This window comes from Kogia breviceps, chromosome 3 (genome assembly GCF_026419965.1).
Source record: "Kogia breviceps isolate mKogBre1 chromosome 3, mKogBre1 haplotype 1, whole genome shotgun sequence".
Taxonomy (NCBI): Eukaryota; Metazoa; Chordata; class Mammalia; order Artiodactyla; family Physeteridae; genus Kogia; species Kogia breviceps.
The window spans coordinates 22,249,977-22,274,662 of NC_081312.1; the positions used below are offsets into that span (position 1 = coordinate 22,249,977).

A 24,686-nucleotide genomic window follows, 5' to 3' on the forward strand; every position below is an offset into this window, starting at 1 on the left:
TATATAATTGGAATCTTAAAAGCAGAAGAGAGAGGCAGAAGCAGTATTTGAAAAGACATCAGTTCCCATAATTAAGAAGTCCTAAGAATCCCAAGCCAGACAGATACTATGAAAATCACAACTAGACATGTCATAGTAAAATTAGTAAAATCAAAGAGAAAGAGATGCAGCTAGAGGGGAAAGAAGATGTATTACCATAAATGATCAAAATGGAAACCAGAAGAATAGGAAGATGTCTTCAAAGTACTGAAGTAAAATAATTGCCAGTCTAGATCCATGCCCAGTGAAAATATTCTTCTGAAGTGAAGGTGAAGTAAAGATATTTCTAGACAGCAAAAACTGATGAATTCAATTTTAGCAGAACTGATACGGTAAAGGTAATTTTTTGAAGAGGAAAGAAGAAAAATGCAGGGAATGAAGACCAATATATGGGGTAAAAATTTGGGAAAAGTCTAAATGAATATTGACTTAAAACCAGTCATCATAATATCTTATTTAAATTATTTATAAAATTAAAATTACATCAATAATACTGCTTAATTTGGGAATTGTACATTAAGTTGAAGTGTTTTTAAAGTCCTTGGTTCTAAGATGAAGAAAGTTGTAAAATTACTAATCTAAATGTTAATAAGTCAAGGATGCATATGGAAATCTCTAGGGTAACCACTAAAAGAAGAGTAATGGATAACTAATACAGGAGAAAAAAATGAAAGCATTCACAATATCGGATAAACAAATATTTCTTACTAGGACACCAAAAGCATGAATCATAAATGAAAAAATATATAAATTTGATTTTGACAGAGTTAAAAATTTCTGCTTTATGCTTGGTACCATTAGGACAATGAAAAAAACAAGCCACATTGGGAGGAAATATTTACAGTACATATATCCAACTTAGGACTTGTGTCATCTTTATATATCATTTGTGTATATTTGGTTTATTCCAGTAGTGACTGGTTGATTTAAATAACATTTGTAGAGTAACCATCATAAGAGAAAAAAACCATTATTACCTCAACAGATAAAGCATTTATGGAAATTCAACATCCATTAATTAGGGAAACTCTTAGTTAAAAGGAAGAGAGGGAAACTTCTTGATACTGAAGAGTACCTACTGAAAACCTATAGCAAACACTATGCTTAACAGTGAATTATTGGTTGTAAATGAGGCAAGCACTTCCCCTTCCCTCTTATTCAACAACATACTGGGACTCCTGGTCCAGGCAATAATGAAAGGAAAAAGAAATGTATCTCTTTGGAAAGGAATTAATTATGCTGTCTTTATTTCCAATTGATATTTTAAAAATCCAACAGGCTATATAGATACATTATTAACATTAAGAAGTGATATATTTCAGTTAAGACACAAAATCAAATGTCAAAATAAAATGAACTTTGACCAGAGCTTTCAAGCTAAACCAAAAACAAACAAAAGAACCCAGTGAATCATTTTCAGTCACATTGCTCCCACAAAACATATTGTCCTAATTATTTATTTTTATTGAGAACAAAAAAGTTTTTTGCACTCTTTAAGTAAAATTTATGCAATTTGTTTTAAACTTAGAAAAGAAAATATACATGATCAACATTAGAAACAAGGGCTCTACCTGTAGATATAAAGGATAAGAGAAATTAGAAAAAACATCAAATGGTTGCTCTAGGTTATCAGGGTCCAGTAGCCCTCCAGCAGTGATAGAGACGTCTTGTATCTGCACTGTCCACACAAGTTAGCCAGATGTACCTATTGAGCACTTGAAATGAGGTCACTGTGACTGAATTTTTTTTACTGAACTTTAAATGTCAGTGGAATTAACAGGTGGCAATGTGATTAGATGGTATGAAATTGACTTAGGAGCCATATCTTGAATTCTCATTGGTATAGAAAGCACACTGATTTTACTTTGATTGTCTGAATGTGGTCTGGCTGTGTGTGGGGAGGATCATATTCTTTGACTTTATTGAGGGGCTGATTATAGAAGCATTTCTCAAAGCCATCCCCTTCTATGTCCACCATAGTTAAAAAAGGGATTATTTTTATTTTTCCTTTTTTGTGGTAAAGTACACATAACGTAAAACTTAACTTCTTAACCATTTTTCAGTGAACCGCTCAGTGGTACTAAATACTTTCAGATTGTTGTGCAGCTGTCACATCATCCATCCCCATCACCACTGAAACTCTACACATATTAAAACAGTAACCCCCTATTCTCCCCTCCCCCCAGCATCTGGCAATGACCACTATTTCTGTCTATGATCTTGACTACTCTAAATATCAATACCTCATGTAAGCAGAGTCATATGGTATTTGTCTTTTTGCGATTGGCTATTTCACTTAGCATAATATCCTCGTATCCTCAAGGTTCATCCACATCAGTTGATGAATAGTTGGGTTGCTTCCACATTTTAGTTATTATAAATAATGCTGCTTTGAACATGGGTATCCAAACATCTCTTCAAGACCTGCTTCCAGTTCTTTGGGGTGCATACCCAGAAGAGGAATTGCTGGATCATATGGTAATTCTGTGTTTAATCTTTTGAGGAACCACCATACTGTTTACTAGAGCAGCTGTACCATTTTGTATTCCCATCAACAGTGCACAGGCGTCCAATTTCTCTACCACTTGTTTTCTGGTTTTGTTTTTGTTTTTTAAAGTAGTAGCCACCTGAATTGGTGTGAGGTGGTATCTCAAGGGATCATTAGTTTTGTTCAAAACACTATTTACTTTAAAAAAAGAAAATAGGCCTCTTTTATCTCATTTAGCTTTCCTTAGCTTCTCTTTTCTCCTCCTGTCTAAAATAGAAAAATTGATTTCTCCCAATTGCATAAGGTTATTGTATCATATAAGATAATGTGTCTGATCTGTTTCAAATAAATCGTAATGCTCTAGAGCATTACGATAGTATAATGATGTAGAGCAGTAATGTTGTGCTATGTTACACTTAGTTTCTCCTCTTCATACACTTAGTTTCTGCTCTTAATGATATGTCATGTAATTAGGAATAATATTTCTTTAGTTGAACTACGTAATTTATCTTCATCCTCTCAGCTGCCACATCAACACTGGAAAGTCACAGGTGAACATCTTTCTCCGATACCTGCTTTGGGCTGTTGCATTTCATAGCAAGTGTGTAACCACAGGTTGTTCCACCTCCAACAAGAGTTGTCCCAAATACCAATCTGCTTAAAGCAGAACAGTTTTATCCTATCTGTATTCAAATTTTCTTTTCCCAAAGTGCCTACTTTAGTTAAACATCAGAGTTGCAGAATTAAAATTATCAGTCTATAGAGTGTGAGAAAAATTAAGAAAATGCAAGTGTACTTTGAGATATGTGTGCCAGGGTCAGAATTCCCCTAGTGTGTTGCTGGGGCCTTAAATGATAATTATATGTCCCCCTGTGTTTTAAGTTAAACGCTCTGAAGAAATGTGTATTTAAAATGTTCCGTGTAGTGAACATCACTGCTAATGAAGCAGAAGTTAATATTTTATTTCTTCACAAAGAGATGAATGTATTTAATTAATTGAACATTATTTTGTGTACTTTGCTTAAGCTTAGTATCATGTTTCATTAAAAAGTACAAGGCAACTGTAATTGTATGAAGCAGATATGTTCTCATAGGACTTGTGGAGAAATAATTATTTTTTATCGCTGAGAAAGACTGAGGAACCTATTATTTGGAAGTAATATCCTTTATGTGTCTCTGCTTCATTGGGTGAAAAGAAAATGATAATAGTATATGTGATCAAAATTAGTATGATAGAAAAGATAGAAGGTTACGTTTTTAAAGGAAGAATATTTGTGACATGGTTACCATAATGGCCCCTGATGTTTTATGTGGCTGATCCCTCACTCATTAAGGGTTTGAATCAGTTTTTAAAGATTATTAATACGTGTTTTGCTTGAGTTAAAAATAATTGACTCATAGATTTTAAAAGTTTTAAATAGTATGATCCCAATGAGTGGTGGCCTATTTTAACTGCATGTAAGTATATTTTGGTGCTACCACACTTGTTTTGATTGATTTGAGTTCTTTTATTAAAAGAGACTTGCCTTAGTTCTTCCTACTATGGAAAATTGATTAGTTGTCCTCTCGGTATCTGTTCATAAAACACCTGAATTATGCTGAAATGAATGAGTTCATCAAGACATGTAAGAATATGTCAAGTTAATTTCCCAGTAGAGGTGATTGGGGCATGGCTTAATTGAGAATCTGAGAACTTCTGGTGAAATCCTATTAAATCTGTTAGTTCTTTTATTTACTCAGTCAAGGCAAAACTTTATAATATCAGTTAGGGTTTAGTGTGGGAAATAGAACTGCTTTAGGTATTTTATACAATAGTTGTTTATAATGTTGGCAGATGTGGCTCTGCCTAGGCTCCCAAGAAAGGATGGAGGCACAAAGGGGGAGATTCACTACAGAACAGAATAAATTTTATCTTTTCTGACCTTGCTGGCAAGAAGTAAAAAGCAAAATTAGCAAGTATATGGTTCCTGCCTCTCTTCCACATTCTAAATCTCTCTGCATTGCATCTGATTTGCCCCTGGAACCTAGCTCTAGGGAGTGCTGAGCATTTGGTTTTGTAGCCTCCATGGAATACAAGAGTGTATTAGGAAGTGGGGCTAGAGGCTGACTACTATTGGGTCATATACAATGGTGCAGTAATCAGGTTTTTCTTTCTGTTGAGAAACATGGCCTTGCCTTGTCTTTTTCATAGCTTTTGAGCCTAACCTTGTAGTACTCAGCAGACGCAGGTTGAATTCATGTTAGACCTAATATCACATTTACAAACACATATCCATGCATTAGTAATGTTATGTATTCAACCTGTAGTTTCTTTCCAGTTTTTTTTTTAAAGCTTCCTGTCCCTTTTAGTTGAAACTAAATCATCTATGAATGCAATTAACTGGTCACATGAAAACGAAAATGTTCCAACATGCTGGAAAAGAGTTTAATGTCAATAAAAACAAAAAATATAAAATTTTAATATTTTTTCCGGTTACTTGAGTTAATCACCTTCCTCACTGGGCTCTTTGCATCTCGTTTTGGATATAATGTTACTATTTTCTTCAGGCAGCATTTTCATCTTGTCCCTGCTTTAAGGAAGTCATATTTTGGGCTGGAATTAGTGAACAAATACATTGTTCACATAGTGTTAAAGATGATTAACTGAATTCTATTTCAAATGGTATTCTACTTGAGGCTTGCTATTTATTAGCTTTAATGTCACTGTTTTTTTTTCCTTGTAATGAAGTGAGCTTTATGCTTTAAACATCATTTTTGTTTCAGTGTATCATTTTGATACATTCAAACAGTTACTACTTTTGCTCTATTGGGTTTCTAGAAACTGTATTGTAAAACAGATTATTCTATTGTGGTTTGTGTGTTTTTAAATGGTAAATATTGTAATTAAGAGTTGTGTTTCCAACCAAGGGTTTTTAAACCAAAATATTTTATGCTTAAAATGAAGTTGTCATTGATGCCAAGATGTAAAAATTCTTAATCTCTATAATACTTAAAATTTTAAAATATTCTTTATTTTTGGTAAAATGAGTATAATACAAATACCACATAATTTTATAGTGCATGTGTTTAGCACACTAAAAAGTGTGTATGCATAGGTAGTACAACTATTGTATTTTTCATTAGTAAATAGAGTCTTTACAAATGATTGTATTTCCATTTGGCTTGCCCCTATTTTGGTATTTTTTCCAAACATTACATAATCAAATTATTTGAATTCTTACAGAAGACTTTATTTGTGAATATTTGGGAAAGGTGTCTTATTGATCAGATTTTCTTGTTAATCTTTTTCCTCTTCTCCATACTCCTTTCAATCCTATTTCCCCTACCAACACCAATGTTAAGGGCATGTCCATCTTGAAAGAAGGCATCAGAGGGAAACAGGGCAGGAGTGCTAGGCATGCTCTTGCCTTAGTGGTGTTGATTGTTTGAGTTCTGGGATTGGCTGGCATGAACATTCATTGTCTCTCTATCTCTGTTTCTGTCTCTCTCTTCCCCATCCTTCCCTCTCTTTCTCACTTTCTGTTTATTACTTTCAGCAGCAACCATTGAATTATCTTCTTTTTGTTCCCTTTGTCACTCCCTAATGTTGTTCGGGGCTCTTTTCTTTTGACAAATAATTATTGTTAGAAAACATTACATAATCAGATAAAGACATTGAAGAATAAAACATAAGTATAGATTTGGTCGCATAAATGGGGAAGAGGGAAAATTTGAAATAGAGAAGAAAGAATTGCTCATATTTATCACATTTATTCAAAATAACTTACATGTCTGTTTCCCCAACTAGGCTGTATGGTTCTCCAGAGGAGTAGAACATGGAACCATACTGTCTTATTCAGCTTTGTGTCTTGGCAGCTTGGTTGTTGCTGAATGCAGTAAGTGTTTATTGGACTGAATGGAAATATATCTGTATTTTCTTTAGGAAGACTGACAAGTGTCAATAGTGTTTTTTTTTTTTTTTCTTGTCTCTTAAATGCCACTGTTCCTTCTTTATTTTTTTTTTTGCTACGCGGGCCTCTCACTGTTGTGGCCTCTCCCGTTGTGGAGCACAGCCTCCGGACATGCAGGCTCAGCGGCCATGGCTCACGGGCCCAGCCGCTCCGCGGCATGTGGGATCTTCCCGGACTGGGGCATGAACCCGTGTCCCCTGCACCGGCAGGCGGCCTCTCAACCACTGTGCCACCAGGGAAGCCCCACTGTTCCTTCTTGTCTGTTGTAAACCAGCTCCATCGAATTTGATTTCTGAAATTGAACTTAGATGAGAGAAGAATTGGTTCTCAAAGTCCTTTCCTGCTTTAAAAGGATGGTCTTCAAGGGTTTTTAATGTTGCTATAATATTTTACTATCCTAGTGTTAGGATAATGTCCTTTGGTGATTAATCTTTCTCAAGCACATGTCTGATCATGTTACACCCTTGCTCAAAAACTGTTGAAAGCTTAAAATGGATTTTGGCATCCCCGCAACCTGATTTCTCAACTTACCTTCCAGTCTTTTTTAGCCCTCTTGAGCTATTACTCTTCATGAGCAGCCTCAGATGGCTCACCCACTCTGTGGCTCTTGCCCATGCTATCATTGGTCATGGATGCTCATCTCCTTTACATCAGTGACCCAGTCTTTTCTCTTCTTTACACTTTAGTTTGCCCATTGTGTCCTTATTTTGTCTCCTTCTTTATGAGGTCTTGCTGATCAGAATAGTTTCTCTTAAATTTACAAACGTAAATCCTGTTTCTAGTAGTTACCATTGATATTGCTTCCCTCCTGGTTGGGTCATATTTGCCCCACTCAGTATTTCTCATACAGTACTTTTCTGGTTTTGTTTTAACCCAAGTCAACCTTATCCTGTGGTTTTTCTCTCTGTTTCAGAAAAAGTTCTAGAAACTTCTATGCATCAGAGATTGTATAATTCCTATTTAGGATTTCCTTCTGTCTCAGGAAGGAACATGGCAACTTATTTAATTGTTAAAAAGGTTGGCTAGTATCCAAGTCAGTAATACAGTGATGTGAGATCAATATTGTTTTGAATATTAGGGACCTGTGGCTGAAAACTATCTCCCTTATCTTGGATTGATCACATTTTCTTCTGCTGCCTTCAGTTTCCTTATCTCTAGAATGTAGCCATTGGATTGCTTCTTTAATTCTAACATTGTTTCTAGTTAGTTATAACAAGCTATCATTGTTGAGTTCCTGAAATGTGCCAGTCACTCTTCCAGCTGTTTTATCTAAGTGATCTCATGTAGGCCATCGTTCTTCTGTGGTGTAAATGTTACTGAGTCCATTTTATAAATTCACTTGTTACTTTGGTTCACAGATAGTAAGCAGTTCTTCTAAGGTCATAGACCGGCAGAGCTGGTATTTGAACTCAAGCCGTGCTCTTTCCAGGGTATGCCACTGTCTCCCTATAGGTGTTACTTGTGAGTCTTTTAAGTCTAGCTGTTTTCTCATTACCATTACAAGTTTCCACATGAAGTACATAATACTGTATATGGAAATGTTTATTTAAAATAAATGCCATTCACTGTACCCTGGCTTATTTGGGGCCAGGTTTTCACTTTTATTTTTTAATATCTTTATTGGAGTATAATTGCCTTACAATGGTGTGTTAGTTTCTCCTTTATAACAAAGTGAATCAGCTATACATACACATATATCCCCATATCTCTTCCCTCTTGCATCTCCCTCCCTCCCACCCTCCCTATCTCACCCCTCTAGGTGTTCACAAAGCCCCGGGCTGGTCTCCCTGTGCTATGCGGCTGCTTCCCACTAGCTATCTGTTTTACATTTGGTAGTGTATATATGTCCATGCCACTCTCTCACTTTGTCCCAGCTTACCCTTCCCCCTCCCCGTGTCCTCAAGTCCATTCTCTAGTAGGTCTGTATCTTTATTCCCATCCTGCCCCTAGGTTCTTCATGACCTTTTTTTTTTTTTTTTAGATTCCATATATTTGTGTTAGCATATGGTATTTGTTTTTCTCTTTCTGACTTCACTCTGTATGACAGACTCTAGGTCCATCCACCTCACTACAGATAACTTAATTTTGTTTCTTTTTATGGCTGAGTAATATTCCATTGTATACATGTGCCACATCTTCTTTCAGGTTTTCACTTTTAAATGTTCACTAAGGTGCCTAATCTTTTGTGTGTGTTGACTGTCAATTAAGAATAGAGGAGAAATTGTATTTTGTTGTATTTTAGTTACATCGCTGAACAAATAATCATTGTTGCCACTTACACCATAGTCTACTTTTTGTCCCTTAATTAATTCCTCATGGAAAATGTTTTAAATGTAGGCTTAGCAATTCTTCTTCATGAATATGAGAAATGGGAAGAAGGTGGGTGGAAAGATTTTTGTATGCTAGACAGAGATGATTTCTTTATTTTGTAAACTTGCTCCATTATTCTCCTACCTTATCCAATTTTTCCACTTTTGTAGTTTCAACTTGATAAATATCCCTTGTAATCAAAATATGTAAAACTATGATCTTAGATGTGTGAACTGTTAATGCTAGAATTAATGGTGGGTCCTATCCACATTATTTTTTTAATAGAATATCTCTCTTTTTTTTTTCCTATTTGTGTTTTAATGCCTTATTCTTATGAGTAGGCCATTTGTAATTTTCTTAGAATTTGAATACAACCACTGCAGCTATTAAAAAGGGAGCCAATGGCAGCCAAAGCCAACCAATTTTAAAGGGAGAGGATTCTTTTCTATCAACTTCTAAATGCATTGTTTTACAGGTATTATTTATAGTTAATTGTTTTTTTAATTAAGAACTTATTAAGGACGTTATTATCTTTTTTCCTTTCTGTTCTTTGGCCATTTTACTACTGGCAAGAGAAGAGTTAACTTAATAGGCCTGAGACAGCTTTCCTCAGGAGGGCCTGCTTGCAAGGTAGACGCTTGTCTGGCATCTAGGAACTTGAGTGATAATCATTTCTCTACACTGATATGAAACCTCCCCTAAATGATAAGGGTAGCTCACTGTGACTGGACCTTTTGTACAAACAAAATGTGGTTTATGCTGAACACCTGCTTTCCTTCTGGGAGTCTGGAATTTTGGTACATACTAGGCAGACAGTGCCTAAGTGACTAGCCCCTAATTAAACCTATGGGCACTGAGTCTCCGATGAGCTTCCCTGGTAGACAGCACTTCACATGTGTTGTCAGAGATTCAGTGCTGGAAGAATTGAGCATGTCTTGTGTGTTTCCACTGGGAGGGAGAAGACTCTTGGAAGCTTGCACCTGTCTTCCACTGGTCTTCACTGCATGTCCTTTACCCTTTGCTGATTTTGCCTTGTTATTTTTTCACTCTAATAAATCTTACCATAAGTACAAGTATATGCTTCAATATGCTTCTAGTTCTGTGAATCCTTCTAGCTATCACCAAACCTGAGACCCTCAACACAACTACCCATTAATATATTTTCCCACCTGAAGAAGGAAAGAGAAAAGAAATCCGTTCAATTGCATGAAGTTTTAGTAAGTTGGAGCTTTTATAAATCTTTTGGTAATGTATTGTGAAGGGAATCAGAACATGCCACCTGAAAATATGCCACTTTGGCATATTGAGTACTTTCAGCCAAGGGCACTTGAGAACCAGTAGGTGCAAGAAGGGCTCTCTGACCTCCTGTTTCTACCTAAAAGCAGGTCAGTATTTCCCATGAGGAAGGTGCCCTCCCTGTACCAGGAAGAGAAGAACATTGTCGTCATTGAAGACTGGGAGTTGATGCCAAAATGGATCTGTACAAACAAACCTAAAATAACCCTTATCTTTCATTCCCCCATATATTTCCTAGTCACTTTCCCACTATTGAATCCCTTTTCCTTTGTCTTGTCATCTCTCCATAAATTCTTTGTTAAAAAGGTATATAAGCTCTCAGTCCCAACCACTTCTTTGCAACTTCTTTTTTCCTGTGAAGGCGCCTATGTATACATAAAATAAAATAAAATAAAATAAAATAAAATTCACGTTCTTTTCTCCTGTTAATCTGTCTTATGTTAAATTCTCAGGCCCAGCCACAGAAACTAAAAAGGTTCCCTTTAGGATTCTAAAGTTTTTTCCTCCCCTCCAACTGAAAGGAATTCTTGGTAAAAAGTGTGTTTCTGTGTTTTTGGATTGTTCTTATCTTTGATGGTTACTTACATAGTGAGAAATAAATAATGGGCTGAATTAAGTAATATGAAATTTGACCAGCTTTAGTAGGTGAGATAATTTCACACAATTTAAGTATAAAAAGTTCTTCAGGGTAGAAGATGCTTCCAAGAATGTATGACAGTAATGTTGGCATTGAAAATAATCATAATGGAATAAATAAGAAAATTGCCTTCCATTTAACGTTGCATGTAGTACATAGGAGGATACTAATATTTACTATACGTGCGTACCTTGAAAGCATTTATCCATGCATTAATGGTGTGTTTGTATGCTTCATGTGCTCTCTCTGTGTATATGTGTGTGATGTGTGTGTATGTATGTATGAGTGTGTGTGGTTTATTGGAGGAATTGTTATGAGGGTTCTATAGCATAATCTTTTGATTGATGGGGGAGAAGTGTTTATTACAATGAGATTATTCTGATTGGTTTTTTTTTTTTTTTTTTTTTTTTTGCGGTATGCGGGCCTCTCACTGTTGTGGCCTCTCCCGTTGTGGAGCACAGGCTCCGGACGCGCAGGCCTAGCGGCCATGGCTCACGGGCTTAGGTGCTCCGCGGCATGTGGGATCTTCCCGGACCAGGGCACGAACCCGTGTCTCCTGCATCGGCAGGCGGATTCTCAACCACTGCGCCACCAGGGAAGCCCTGATTGGTTTTTTGAGGGAGATGGATTAAAGAGAGTGTCAAAACAGTGACTGAATAGGACCTTCCTATTATGTTGTTAAGCTCTGGGCTTGCATATATTAATCCTGTGATTATTCTTGTGCTCTGTAATTACAGAAGGATAAATAATGCTGAACTTATTTTACTTCTGGATGCAAAAGAAATGCTGGAGAAATTCGAAGAATTTTGTATACTCTTGGGTCCATTAGAAATTTGAGACTGTCTAACTGTAACCTCATTTATGTTTGTCAGCTTTTAAACATTTATCTCTTGTTGATTTTCTCTTTTCCTACAGCAGTTATTTCCAGCTTTCTCACTGTATTTAAATACATAAGTCCACCTCCATTTTTATCCTTCCTCAGCAGAGAGCCTTTACTGCTATTTTAAAAAGACTATTTTTTTGTTAGGAGTTGGGCATCCAATAAATTCACTTTTTTGACGTGCTGAAATTAATATGCCCGTGGGATTACCAAGTGTAGAAAGTCGTTATGTAATTAGATATTTAAAGGTTTGGAGTTGAGAAGATCAGTCTGGCTCTGAATTAGGAATCACTTATATATCTCTGTTTACCTATATACTTACCACCAAAGGCATTGTCTAGATGGAGTGATGCTTAATACTAGAACCCTATACAGTTATCTCTATTTAAAAGCCAAATAGTTGAAGAGACCCAGGGAAGGAGACTGAAAAAACAGGAAGAAAAAGGAGAACTAGTGAAGAGTATATTATGAAAGTCAGGGAGAAGAGAGATTAGGAATGAGAAGAAGTACTTGGCAGGGCCACATTCAACAAGGATATTGGGAAAGATTTGTAGAGTCCATTGTGTTTGGCTGTAGGTTATCTTTGGGGATCTTGATGAGAGTTATTTTAATGTGTATTGGGATGGAAACCTGTACCAGTGAATCGAGAGGCGAATTGGAAATAAGATTGTGGGGCATCAAGTGTGGATTGCTCTTTGTGGGAGTTTAACAGGAAGTGAAGAGTACAGGATGCTGGTTAGAAGATCATGTCAGATTGATAAAGGTTTTTTTTGTTTGTTTCGTTCAAAAAAAAAAATACTGTGTTTTTTAAGGTGGGAGAAGTAGAGAAGAATCATCCAGTAGGGAAAGAGAGGTTCAGTACATGAAGGAGAGGACATAATTGGTATAGTGAATCCCTTGATGGATGTGGAAGGAAATAGCAAAGGTAGGCTAGTTTCTCTAAAAGATCCCTTTTCCTCAGAGCCTAGAGAGGAGAGACTAACCATTGGTAAGATTCAGAATGGTACATGTAGGAAATTAGGGGGGTTTCCTGCCTAATAGCCTCAATTTTATTTCTCACGGGGAAGCTATGTTATATCCTACAGTGAGTAAAAAGCTGTTAGGTTCAGAGATAGTACAGTGGACTGGGTGGGGGCCTGCAGAAGAATTTCTGGGCACTGAGGATGGCTTTCAGTGTCCCATCGCATCACCTGATACTCATGTGTGATTTTCCTTGGGAGACTGAGTAACCTGATATAGGAAATAGGAGATTTTTGTAGTTCCTCCAGAGTTGGTGGTTTTGCTGTTCAAGTTCAGTAGATGAACAGTTTTTAAAAGGAGTTTGAGATGTGAGCAAGGGAGTGGCTAAAGTGACATTAAGAAAATTATGTTAAAGAGCCTGGAATTTAAAATCAGCAAAAGGAATGTCAAGGGAATGGTCCTCTTGACAATGAGGAACAGATGTATGAGAAGAAAAGGAGAAGAAAAGGAACTGGGAAGATTGGTAGATAAAGCCTGAGGCCTGAGGGGGAGATAATGGGGAGGGGTGGGGTTGGACATACCTTTTGCTTCAAAGGTGACAGTTCTGAAAAAAACCCTAGGATAGGACTATGGGAGTGGGTGATGAAGAGGCATGGAGTTAGGGTCCACTGGGAATCTGAAAGCTTAGTAAAAAGTTGAAAACATGGGCTCTGGAGTCAGACTCTCTGTGTCTGAATCCTGTGCCCTCACTTGTTAGGCATGTGAACTTGGGCAAGTTCCAAGTGTTGGTTACCGTTCAGTAAAACCAAGGTAGTAAGAATGCCTTACTTTAGTTTTGTGGTGGCATTGAATGAGGTAATTCATATAAAGCATTTGCACTATCCCTTGCACAACTTAACTGCTTAATAAACTTTAGTAGTAGTAGTCGTAGTTGTTGTTATTATTGCCAGCTCCTTCTCATTTAGATCTCAGCTCATATGTCACCTCCTAAGAGAGACCCTCCCCAGCCACGCTGTAGAATATAGACCCGTTCAAGTAGCTGTCTATCATCACCTTGTACTATCCACTCTTGTAATTTAGCTGATAGTCTGAATATCTCCGCAGTTAGATTATTATCTTCTTTGATGTTGTAATCAGATCTTATTAACCTTTCTGTAAACTATCTGCCTAACACATAGCAAGTGTAACCACTCTCCCAAGTCTTTGTTGTGGGGAAAAAAATGGTGTCTCTCTGTTGATCTCGAAACCACTTGAATACTGCTTGTTAATAAAGTTGATTTCTGGCATAGTGGTAAAACTTTTAGATAAGGGCAAAGGGGTAAACCACCATCACTAGGGTTTTCTGATCTCATTTTAGAATTTTCCACACAAACAAGTGCACAGTTCTCAATTTACTGTTTTGTTTGGGTGGATAAAGGAGTGACTCATCTCTTCCAGGCTGCATTGAATTTAGCAAACTGAGCAAATGCAAACCTCTTGTTTTCGAGGCATAATTTTTATGTTATTGCCATAATGTCACACCATGATTTTAATCATGAGAGAAATTTAACTTTATTTGAGCCACAGTTCAGGGATGATGAATCTGGAACTGAACATTCTGCTGTTAGAGTCATAGGAGGTTTTTAAATATTTCCAGTCTCTGTTTGTAGGTGCTTCAGGACAGTGTCGATGATATTTATTGTTTGTCCAGCTTGCAGAGTCATCTTAGCCTTCTGAACCCAATCTTACTTGGACACATGACATTTTCATGTCACCGTTGTAACCACAGGTATTTGGAAACTAAGGCTTAGGAGGGACAGCTTATGGGATACATTGGAAGGAAGCACTTGTATTTGAACTTGTCACTCCCTTCCAGAGTTTTACAAGAGTGGCTTAATGTTAATGATTATATTCATTCTTTTATTTGTATAGAATGTTATATAATGTCCTCTCACTTTTGAAGTTAACAATCCATCTTTGCCCATTCTTCTCAGATTAAAAATATGTTTGAATCATGATGATTAAGTGTAAGTTCCAAATGTATTATTGACCACTTTTGGTTTGGGGAAGCTAGCTTTTAAGGGTTTAGGTTCTTTTCTTGATTAGGTATGTATTCCACATAAATTTAAGTTTATTTAAAAATCTATCCTGCAGTGATTTATATAAGCTCGAGGTAAGGTCATCAACTTACAACATTATGTTGATTTAGCTGGAAATAACCTATCTATAAATACTTTATTCAGAGTCTTTTTTTTTGCAGTATGTGGTCCTCTCACTGTTGTGGCCTCTCCTGTTGCAGAGCACAGGCTTTGGATGTGCAGGCTCAGCGGTCATGGCTCACGGGCCCAGCCGCTCCATGGCATGTGGGATCTTCCCGAACCTGGGCATGAACCCGTGTCCCCTGCATCGGCAGGCGGACTCTCAACCACTGCGCCACCAGGGAAGCCCGAGAGTCTTTTAAATGGACTTTCACATACAGTGTTATCACTGATATTTCTATCATCAATTTTTTGTTACAGATTTTTATTTTATTATAACACAATTTTAGGTGCTGCCAAAAAGTGAAGCGTTACGTATGATTGCATATAATTGCTCTGATATCAGACAGATTTTAAAACATTGATGTTTCTTCAGTTGTACAAAACACTAGGTTCTTACTAAAGTAATGCACATTGTTTTTCTCATCAGCAAGACCTTCTATTTTAGTGACAGTCAATTGGAAAAAAACATATTTTTCCTTTTTGGATAATGAAGTAGTCTAAAAAAGAAAATGTTTTTATAGAAAATTATTCTCAACTAATGTGATCATAAAATACATGGAAAAAGATTTTATTTTCTAGATTGATTGCTAATTTAGTGACATTAGTGATTCTTGTTTGATGATATGTTATGCATCTAATTTTGACAAGAACGTGTTCCTGATATCTCACATGCTTTCTTCCTAGAATTTAACATGTGAATTGGAGTACAGGGAGAAACAGCAACTAGAGATGTTGGATGAACTGAAGGAGATCCAGAATCACTTTGAGACATGTGACTCCAGACATAAGCGCGCTGACCTCCAGATCTCAAAGCTGACTCAGCATGCTGAGGATGCGACCAAGCAGGCCGAGCAGTACCTCCTTGAGTTCCAACAGTCGGAGGCCCTGAGGAAGGAGGCAGAGGAGAGGAGAGAAGAGCTGAAGCTGAAAGCTCAGGAGTCCATTAGGCAGTGGAAGCTTAAGCATAAGAAGTTAGAGCGAGCACTGGAGAAACAATCTGAAACTCTTGATCAGCTGACAGACAAGAATAATCAGGTATAAAAGCCAAATTCCTGAGGACTGATTTTTGCTGTGACCAACCATTCATTCATTTGTCCTTTGAACAAACACTTGAATGCTATGCTGTGCATATAACCTATCAAGATGTTCTTGATAGAAGTCATTTTTTTTTTTTTTTTTTTCCTTTTTGCGGTACGCGGGCCTCTCACTGTTGTGGCCTCTCCCGTTGAGGAGCACAGGCTCCGGACGCGCAGGCTCAGCGGCCATGGCTCACGGTCCTAGCTGCTCCGCAGCATGTGGGATCTTCCCGGACCGGGGCACGAACCCGTGTCCCCTGCATCGGCAGGCGGACTGTCAACCACTGCACCACCAGGGAAGCCCTTGATAGAAGTCTTTATGTCTAGACTATTTCAAGGTAAAAGGTAACTTAGTTTTTAAAACCTTTTTAAAGCCTTTGTAATCTTTTAACATTCTGTGGCTTTTCAGAGTTTACACTTAAAATAGATCCACTCTCCTCCTCTAGTATAGCTTTTAGTTCCCTAATTTGAAATTATTCTTTAATATCCAAATGGAAGAGAATCACAAAATATTTCTTAATATCACATGCCTTTTCCCCCAATGCATTTATTTTAAAATCTCATTTATTTGTTTATTTCAACTTAAGTATTGGTTAGAAAGAAGCATTTAAAATGCAGCCGTTACTACTGGAGCATTTTCTGGCAGCTTCTATAAGTTAAGTGAGTGACATTGATAATCTCACTGAGCGGTATTATCAGATCTCAAACCTCCTTAAGACTTTTGTGCCTCTTTGATAGCAACAAAAAGCATTTCATTGATCTGTGTATGCATTTTGCATCATCTTTTCTCTTGTATAATCATTTACTTTAAATGGATTTTATGCTCCTATGTTGATTCTCAACTGTATCTTTGCATTGAATTAAACCCAGATGTTTCTAAGGTAATAAGCAGGAAAGTCATGATTGATTTTTATCCATGTTTAGTCTTGGTTTATCACTTCTGCTTTGTCATTTGTCACTTGTCAAGAACTCTGAATGTTCCAGAAGAATAGTCATTGGGATAAGTCGACTTTCTTTCAGAAGAAAGCAAAATGTAGGGCAACTATATTTATAAAATCAATTGTCAGCACTTAAGAGTGACAGATGCTTATTTCATGACAGATGAGCTGTCATGGAAAAGATGCTTTCGTTTTCACCTATGAATTTCTTGGACATACAAAAGATGGAGGAAGTGATCACTTTGCACTCATTGTGGAGTGCTTTTCACTTTAAACCATCTGACACTTACTGGATGACTAGTTGCCCCAAGGTAAAGCAGCTCTAAGCCTTTCAGGCTTGAATCTGAATTGATTTGATCCCAGGAAATTGCTCTACCTTGATTATTCTGTTGTCAGCCTGGTTTGGCAACTGGTTCAATGAGACTGGCTATAAGGGAGGTAGCTATAGAGAAGAGCGGTGGGGGGGGATTGATTGATTGAGAACCATCTGGGGCTTTTACTTAATTAGAGGAAATTTAGAAGGGTCCATGCCATCAGACAGTATCCTAATCCATGGTACTGAGAGTTATCTAGATTGAGCTTTTGAGAATATTAAAAATTGTTAAACAGTCATTTCCCAGAATACTCTTGATATAATTATTTTTATCACTTAGCATTGCTAATGATAAGCAAAGAAGTAGTTTTAAAGTGATTGCCACAGTTAGGGTAGTATTACAATTATCACAGCAGGCATTGTAATTTCCACTTTAAAAGCCTTAAAAATTAATGCAGCATGTTGCAGTTAGAGCAATGGTTAATCAAGGAAGAAAGGGTAACAGATATTTCACTGCAAATTCAAGTGTCCAGTAAGTCTGTGATGTGGAAATACATTGTAAATAACTTTGGAAAAAGTATATTTTTAATATCTTACTGAATAATGCCTCTAAAGAGTATTTAATTTTTAATAAAATCACAGAGCCACCTTAGGGCAGTAGTAATATAGCCTACTCCTTTTTTGTTTTTTAGGACTAATTATTTTCCAAAAATGACTCCAGGGTATATTTGGAAGTGTATGTTAAAATAAAAATGGTACTGGTTTACAAATAAAACACATTATAGTTTAAAGAATGAGTTAATTGTTTAATAGGTAGCCTTGTTGAGCCATTTTATATGCTCAGAAGATGCAATTTTTGCATTTTAAAAATAGTTCTGTGCCTACTTCCGTTTTTCTTTTTCCAGCTTAATTTATTTTCTGCTTTAAGATGTGCCACTTAAAAATTCATTAGAAGGCCAAAGGCTTTTATTCTCTTAAAAATCGCTCTTATTTATTTTTTTCCTGCTTTTTACATTTTGGAATCTTGGTAAGATTATAAGATATATATCATATCACAAAACTGCTTCATTACTGAAGAATATGGAATATCAAACAAATAGCATATCATTGCAGAAAAAAAACAGAAAGGTAAGGTTGTATACTTTCCTTAAGAGAAAACCAAATACCGTATGCTAACACATATATATGGAATCTTTAAAAAAAAAAAAAAAAAAAAAAAGGTTCTGAAGAACCTGGGGCAGAACAGGAATAAAAGACGCAGATGTGGAGCGTGGACTTGAGGACATGGAGAGGGGGAGGGGTGGGCTGGGACGAGGTGAGAGAGTGACATGGACGTATATACACACGTATATACACACAGGGAGATCAGCTTGGTGCTTTGTGACCACCTAGAGGGGTGGGAGGGAGGGAGACGCAAGAGGGAGGAGATAAGGGGATACGTGTATATGTATGGCTGATTCACTTTGTTATACAGCAGAAGCTAACGCACTGTTATAGAGCAATTATACTCCAATAAAGTTGTTGGGGAAAAAAAAATACAATGACATGGATGTTTATATCAGGGAATCATGATATTCTTTAGAGATACGTAGATGAACGCATATTGGAAGGTCTAAAATTCTATTGATATAAATAATCATAAATTGTGATACTTTTGCCTTTTTCATTTAAAGTGCTTTTTGAAGTCATTGGTTTTTATATGTGCTTTGAAAATGATAAAGGAAAAATCTGAACTTGGATTTTGATCATACTCTATACTTTTCTGAATGTTTCCAAATCATGTTCTTTTTTATAACATGGATAATGGGAATGATCCCTAGGTTTGGTTTGGTTTTGTCTTGTTTTTCTTGTTGAATTGGCAGAATAATTGGCTTGCCCATGTATTGAGCTTTTTGCTTGATAGTATGTGACTTCAAGAATTAAATTGCCGTCTTTTCCTTCTGTGTATTGCCTTCATGCTGAGGGAAGTAAAAGAGCTATATGTAATATATACTGTCTTTTAAAATTTGAATTTCTTAATGGTTGAAAAGTAAGAAGGATCAGTGCTGAAGTGTATACATTTTAAATGTGTAATTGTTATAAGCAATTTAAGAAAGGCTAGAGCACTGATATGTTAGTATAATCCAGTTGTCTTTCTGCATGTTCCCTCACATGCAGAAAAATAACTTTTTTTTCTTTAAAAATTTTTCTTGTCTACCTTTTAGTTAATTCAAAAAACTGTATATACTGGGCAGTCAGACCTTTGAGGAATTGGTTCCTGTTCCTATAATCACCATGGTTTTAGGCCGTATCATTCTTTTGGCTTCACACCAGCCATTTTCAATCCTCCTCTCATAATCTTCCTTTACAGCTCTTCTTCTATGGAAGCAGTGTTTGGTTAGAACATTCCCTTCCCATTGTTCCTGACTGCTACTTATTTCTCCATTTCACCTCCACATTTCCCAAGGATTTTCACACCTGGCTTCCCCTCAGCCTGTTTCATTACAGGTAATTCTTGCCAGTATCTTCGGTGATTTCCAGGTTCAAGTCAGCAACCCATTGAACTCTGTATCCTTATACTTCACTAATTTCCTATTTTATAGTGACCTTCAGATCACTCAGCAGCTAATTGCAATGGCTAAGATTTGTCATCATCTGTAATTTCTCTGTGTTCAGATCTTTTCCTCTTTTAACTATTACTATCTGATTTTGATCTTTCCACATTCATTTGGTTGACCAGCTGTTTCCTGGAATCGGTTTTTTCCTGTCAGACTCGACTTCATGAAAAGCTACTCTCATGACATGTTCACCAGCATCTTCAATTTCTTGCATCCACCTCACACATTTTACTGATCTTCAATCTGGAATCAACCCAACTCTCTACTTTTTCTGTTCCTGCTCTTGAGTGGTACTAGCAAAACTTATGTAGGATATCAATTGGCTCCTATAGTGGTCTTGGTTACCTCCCTGACCACACCGCAATTCATTCCATTCCATTAAAAAATTAATGTAGGCCAGTTTCTAGGCACATAGCCCTCTTCTGATCAAGAACTATTCTTCTTCTGAAGAGTGAACTATGAAGTCTGTTGGGGAGCTTTGGGTAAACATTTACTCATTCCTCAAAAAGATAACACTAGAAGGAGATGTTCCTCTTCTCTGAATATTGTTATATTTGGCTGTGATGCCAGAAATGGCTGAAGCTATCTTGCTATGGTCCTGAGAATGAAGCCTCACTCCAAGGGAGGGTACTGCTGAGAGCAGTGCAGAGAGGTGGATCTAGAGCTTTGACATACTGTGGAGCAGTTCTGCCTGGAATGATAATAGATTACCTTGTAGTTTAAGCCAGCTTGAACTGGAGTTTTCTCTTACTCTCAGCAGAATAAATTCAAGCTTATGTGAAACATCAGTTCTAGGAGTAAGGAGCTATAAGTTTAAGAGCCTGAAATTTAGGATTGATTAAGTGGGGAAGTGGGGTGAGGACAGGGAGGATCGTACTTTTCTAAAGGAATAATTGGAAAACCTTGCCATGGTATTGATTGAACCATCAGAAGTCATACCTTGGGACCTTGATGCTGTGCTTCAGGGGATGGTATTAAGTGACCAGTAGAAAAACTATAGGATGTTGGAGTCTGTTGTGTACTTCTTGCAGCCTTCAGAAAAGTCCTGGAAAGGAAAGACAAGTATAGGTTGAAACTGATCTGTCTAAAAGCAGAGAGCAAGATTTGGGGGCATTGGGAGACTGAAAATCTGCAATCTATAATCCACATTTACTGAGTCTGATAATTTGGAGTCTTTTAGGGTTGGAAAAGCCAAATTGTTGATCCGTGCTGAAGTTAGTCCAAGCAAGAGAGGGAGGTAGGAAACTTAGCAGAAATTTAAATGAGGTAACAAACAAGCCTAATTTTTCAGGCCCCTTTCAAGTTCTCCTATTTAAGTACTTCTGGCCAGACAAAGGAGACCCAAGTCCATTGTTTTGAATTCTCTCAAGATAAAGGCTATTCAACTGAGGGCCCCTGGGAATGTCCAGGATATTGAGGTGGCAGTTAAGACACTGACATTTTCAGACTCAGAGTCAATGTCTAGACAAAATGTTGGGCTATGGCTACTAGCCAAGCATTAACCAAAAGAAATAGAACTTACTTAGCTTTTAGTATCTATATTGCCAAAGAAATTCTAAACTTGACCAACATAGTCTGAGACTGTCCACCCAAAGGCTGTCACTTTTGTCATGAATCGATGTAATATTTGGAACACTGAAGCTGAGGGCGAAACATGGAGAGTTGTAGAGTTGCAGAGCCTGAGCTTTGAAGGACTCTTCTTGAGCCACCCCATCTCTGGTCTTCCCATCATGTCAGAAAAATAAATATCCTTGCTGTTTAAATCAACTTATGGTATTTTGAAATCAAAGACATTTTACGTGCTAGGACCATCTTGGAAATATGATTTTTATCTTCCAGGCTACATGGAAGTCTCTTAACTCAGGGCCAGGGGCCTATGTTATCTCTTCCAAACATTAGTCACTATATTTATGTACCCTCCCCTCATTCTCACGTCCCTCCCACATTACCCTTTCAGCCAAGACTGGATTCTGTCAGTTTTTGTCTTCTCTTGTGTGGTATGTAGAGTGACCTCCCAAAGCTGTGTCATCCTAACTCCTGGAACCTATGAATAAGATGAAATATCACTCCCATGATTATGATATGTTACTTGGCAAGTTGATTTTAAGATAAGGAGATTATCTGGATGGACCTCATCTAATCACAGGAGTCCTTCAAAGCAGATAAATTTTTCTGGCTGTTGGGAGAAAGGAAAGTCAGAGGGATTCAAAACATGAGGAGGGTTCAGTGTGGTGTTACTGGCTGCAGAGACAGAGGAGTCCATGAGCCGAGGAGTGTGGGTGGCCTTCAGAAGCTCAGAAAAACCCTGGCCCAAAGCTAGCAAGGAAACACGTCCTAGGTCCACAGAACTAAATTTTTCCAACACCATGAATGAACTTGCAAGTGGATTCTCCCCGCAAAGCCTCCAGCTTTAAAAGACCAGGTTAGCTGACACACCTTGCTTTTAGCATTAGGAGACCGGAGGCAGAATACCTTGCCAGGATTTACGACCTCTGGAAAATAGTGAGATAATAAATGGGTGTTGTTTTAAGCCATGAAATTTGTTGGAATTTGTTACACTGCAATAGAAAAATAATACATCCACCCTTAGGCTTATCTATATTTCTAGCCATTTTTCCTGCGTTAAAATCTTTCTTCTAGAGTGAACTCTTTCATCTGTGTTCCAGACTCTTTTCAATCCAGGGACATTGCTTTATCAGTTATCCCCTCTCTTCACAACTTTGATCAATATCTTGCATAAGTACCTCCCTGAGATCCTGGTTTCTCCTGGAACTTAAATCCCACCCCCACTTTTTGTTTCTCCCTTCCCACTAGGCTTCATCACAAGCCTGTGACGTAGCTTTTCTTACTATCTTTATAAAGATAAATAATTTCTTTAAGGCCATAGAACTGCTTATGACTGGATTGAGAATCAAATTCAGTTCTCCTGGTCAGAGCTCAACTGCTTAATCCCCTCCTTTTGTTATTTCTCATGTTAGCTTCATGCTGATTCTCCCTGTTAAAAGGAGAGGGATTTGAAGAAACTATTTTTTTTGGAGTGATTGACTCGTTACATTTTATCATGAATTGTTTCACACTGCAGTGTAAAATGTCAAGGATAAAAATGCCTTGAAACTGTTTGCATCTTAACTCTATTTCTAATTCTAAAATGAATCTTAATTTTTTTTGTTTTTTTTCCGGGTTCAAGCCATGGTAGGCATCAGTAACCAGGTACAGAAATGGTCTTGGTGCCAGTGTTGGGGTGGAGGGGGCAGTTTCAGCCTCCTTAGCTGCTGGCTTTTTTGTTTGCATTGATGGATGGTGAGGATTAGCAGGTTAGTTCTTGGCTGCTGTCCCTCAATGTTAGCCCTAACCCCCTAAAAAGGCTGGCAGAAGACAATGGCCTTCTGGTCCTTTGACTTTTCTTGTGAGTCCTTTCCCAACCTCTCCTAATCTTAAACTCATTTCTACCTTCATGGGACTTGAAGACTCCCTGTTAACATACTGGTGTGTTTCTTGTCACTGTGGACATTATTTGATTAATAATGACTGATTGTACCAAAACCTTTCGTAGATTATATTTGCATGCTTCCGTATATTATCTTCCGAATCTGTTTTGTATCTGTTTTGAGGTTTCTCCTTTTAAAAAGTGTGCCATTGAAATGCAAATCATGTTACTTTAAGTAACACTATTATTTCAACCTCTGGTAAATTATAATTGGAGCCTTTTTTTCCCCCATTCTTTTGATCAATTTTATCTTACATTTAAATAATTATTTATGATCATGGATTGATATGTTTCGGTGATGAAAATCTGAAACATATCTCAGTGTGGTACTACTTCAGAGCAATTGTATTTTTCTTCCTTTTTCTAGCCTAAAAAGTATTTTTCATTAAAAACCAGAAAGAAATACAAAATATTATTTTATGAATTTTTCTTCTTCTTGTGGCTTAAACCTTATTTTTGTTTTCTGGCAGTGTATATGGTGAATTTTACAGTAATTTTTGCTTTCTGTTCCTAACCCGATAGATTCTAAAAGAAAAGGATGAATTGAAAAGCCAGCTTTATGCAGCGTTACAACAGATAGAGAATCTTCGAAAGGAATTGAATGATGTGCTAACTAGGCGTGCCCTTCAAGAGGAGGAGCTTCACTGTAAGGAGCAGAAACTAAGTGATGTTAAGTCTCATCAAGATGACCTTGAACTAGAAGTCAAGGATTCCCTGGATACCATCCATAGGCTAGAAAGTGAATTGGAAAAGCAGAGTAAGATTCAAAGCCAGATGAAAGCTGAGAAAGCGCACCTGGAGGAAGAAATTGCAGAGCTGAAGGAGAGCCAGGCCAAGGACCAAGCTCAGCTTCTTGAGATGCAAGAGGCCATCAAGGACTTGAGTGCCATCCGGGCAGATCTCGCCAATAAATTGGCAGAGGAACAGAGAGCCAGGAAAGAGGTACTCAAGAACCTTTCTGACCTCAAGACACAGGCAAAATCCAAAGACAAAGAAACAGCTACAATCATTACACAGTTAAAGCTAGAAAGAGATGTTCACCAGAGGGAGCTGGAAGATCTCACATCCTCATTGCAGAGTGTGAAAACTAAACATGAACGGAATATCCAGGAGCTGACGAAGCACTTCAAGAAAGAAAAGAGTGAGGCCGAGAATCATATTAGGACACTGAAGGTACCCACACTGAATTATCCTGATGATACTGGAGGAAATTTTCTGGTGGCTCATGAAGTTAATAAAGCGTAAACTTTTAGAGATCATTCTGTATTCCCGAGCACTGAAGGGAAGATAGAACTAACAATAAAGAGGCGTATTCATGCCTGTTCGGCCAGGTTGAAATGAGTTATAGCAGCCACCTGGGAGCACCTATTTCAGAGCACTGAAGCCCTTTAAAAAGGACATTTAGCTATTTGGGGAGTTCAGGAAAGGCAGAGGTGGCAGTAAGTCATGGACCTGAAACGTGCCCTCATTCAACA

General features: G+C 37.4%; 1 protein-coding gene across 1 annotated transcript in view; it reads left to right on the top strand.

The window, feature by feature from the left end:
- CEP128 (centrosomal protein 128) overlaps positions 1 to 24,686 on the top strand; it is a 445,779-nt gene that overhangs the window by 137,051 nt on the left and 284,042 nt on the right. Inside the window, exons 14-15 of the mRNA XM_067030654.1 lie at positions 15,485 to 15,835; positions 23,734 to 24,384. Of these exons, the coding sequence (XP_066886755.1) occupies positions 15,485 to 15,835; positions 23,734 to 24,384 (1,002 nt within the window). The remainder of the gene's footprint in view (positions 1 to 15,484; positions 15,836 to 23,733; positions 24,385 to 24,686) is intronic.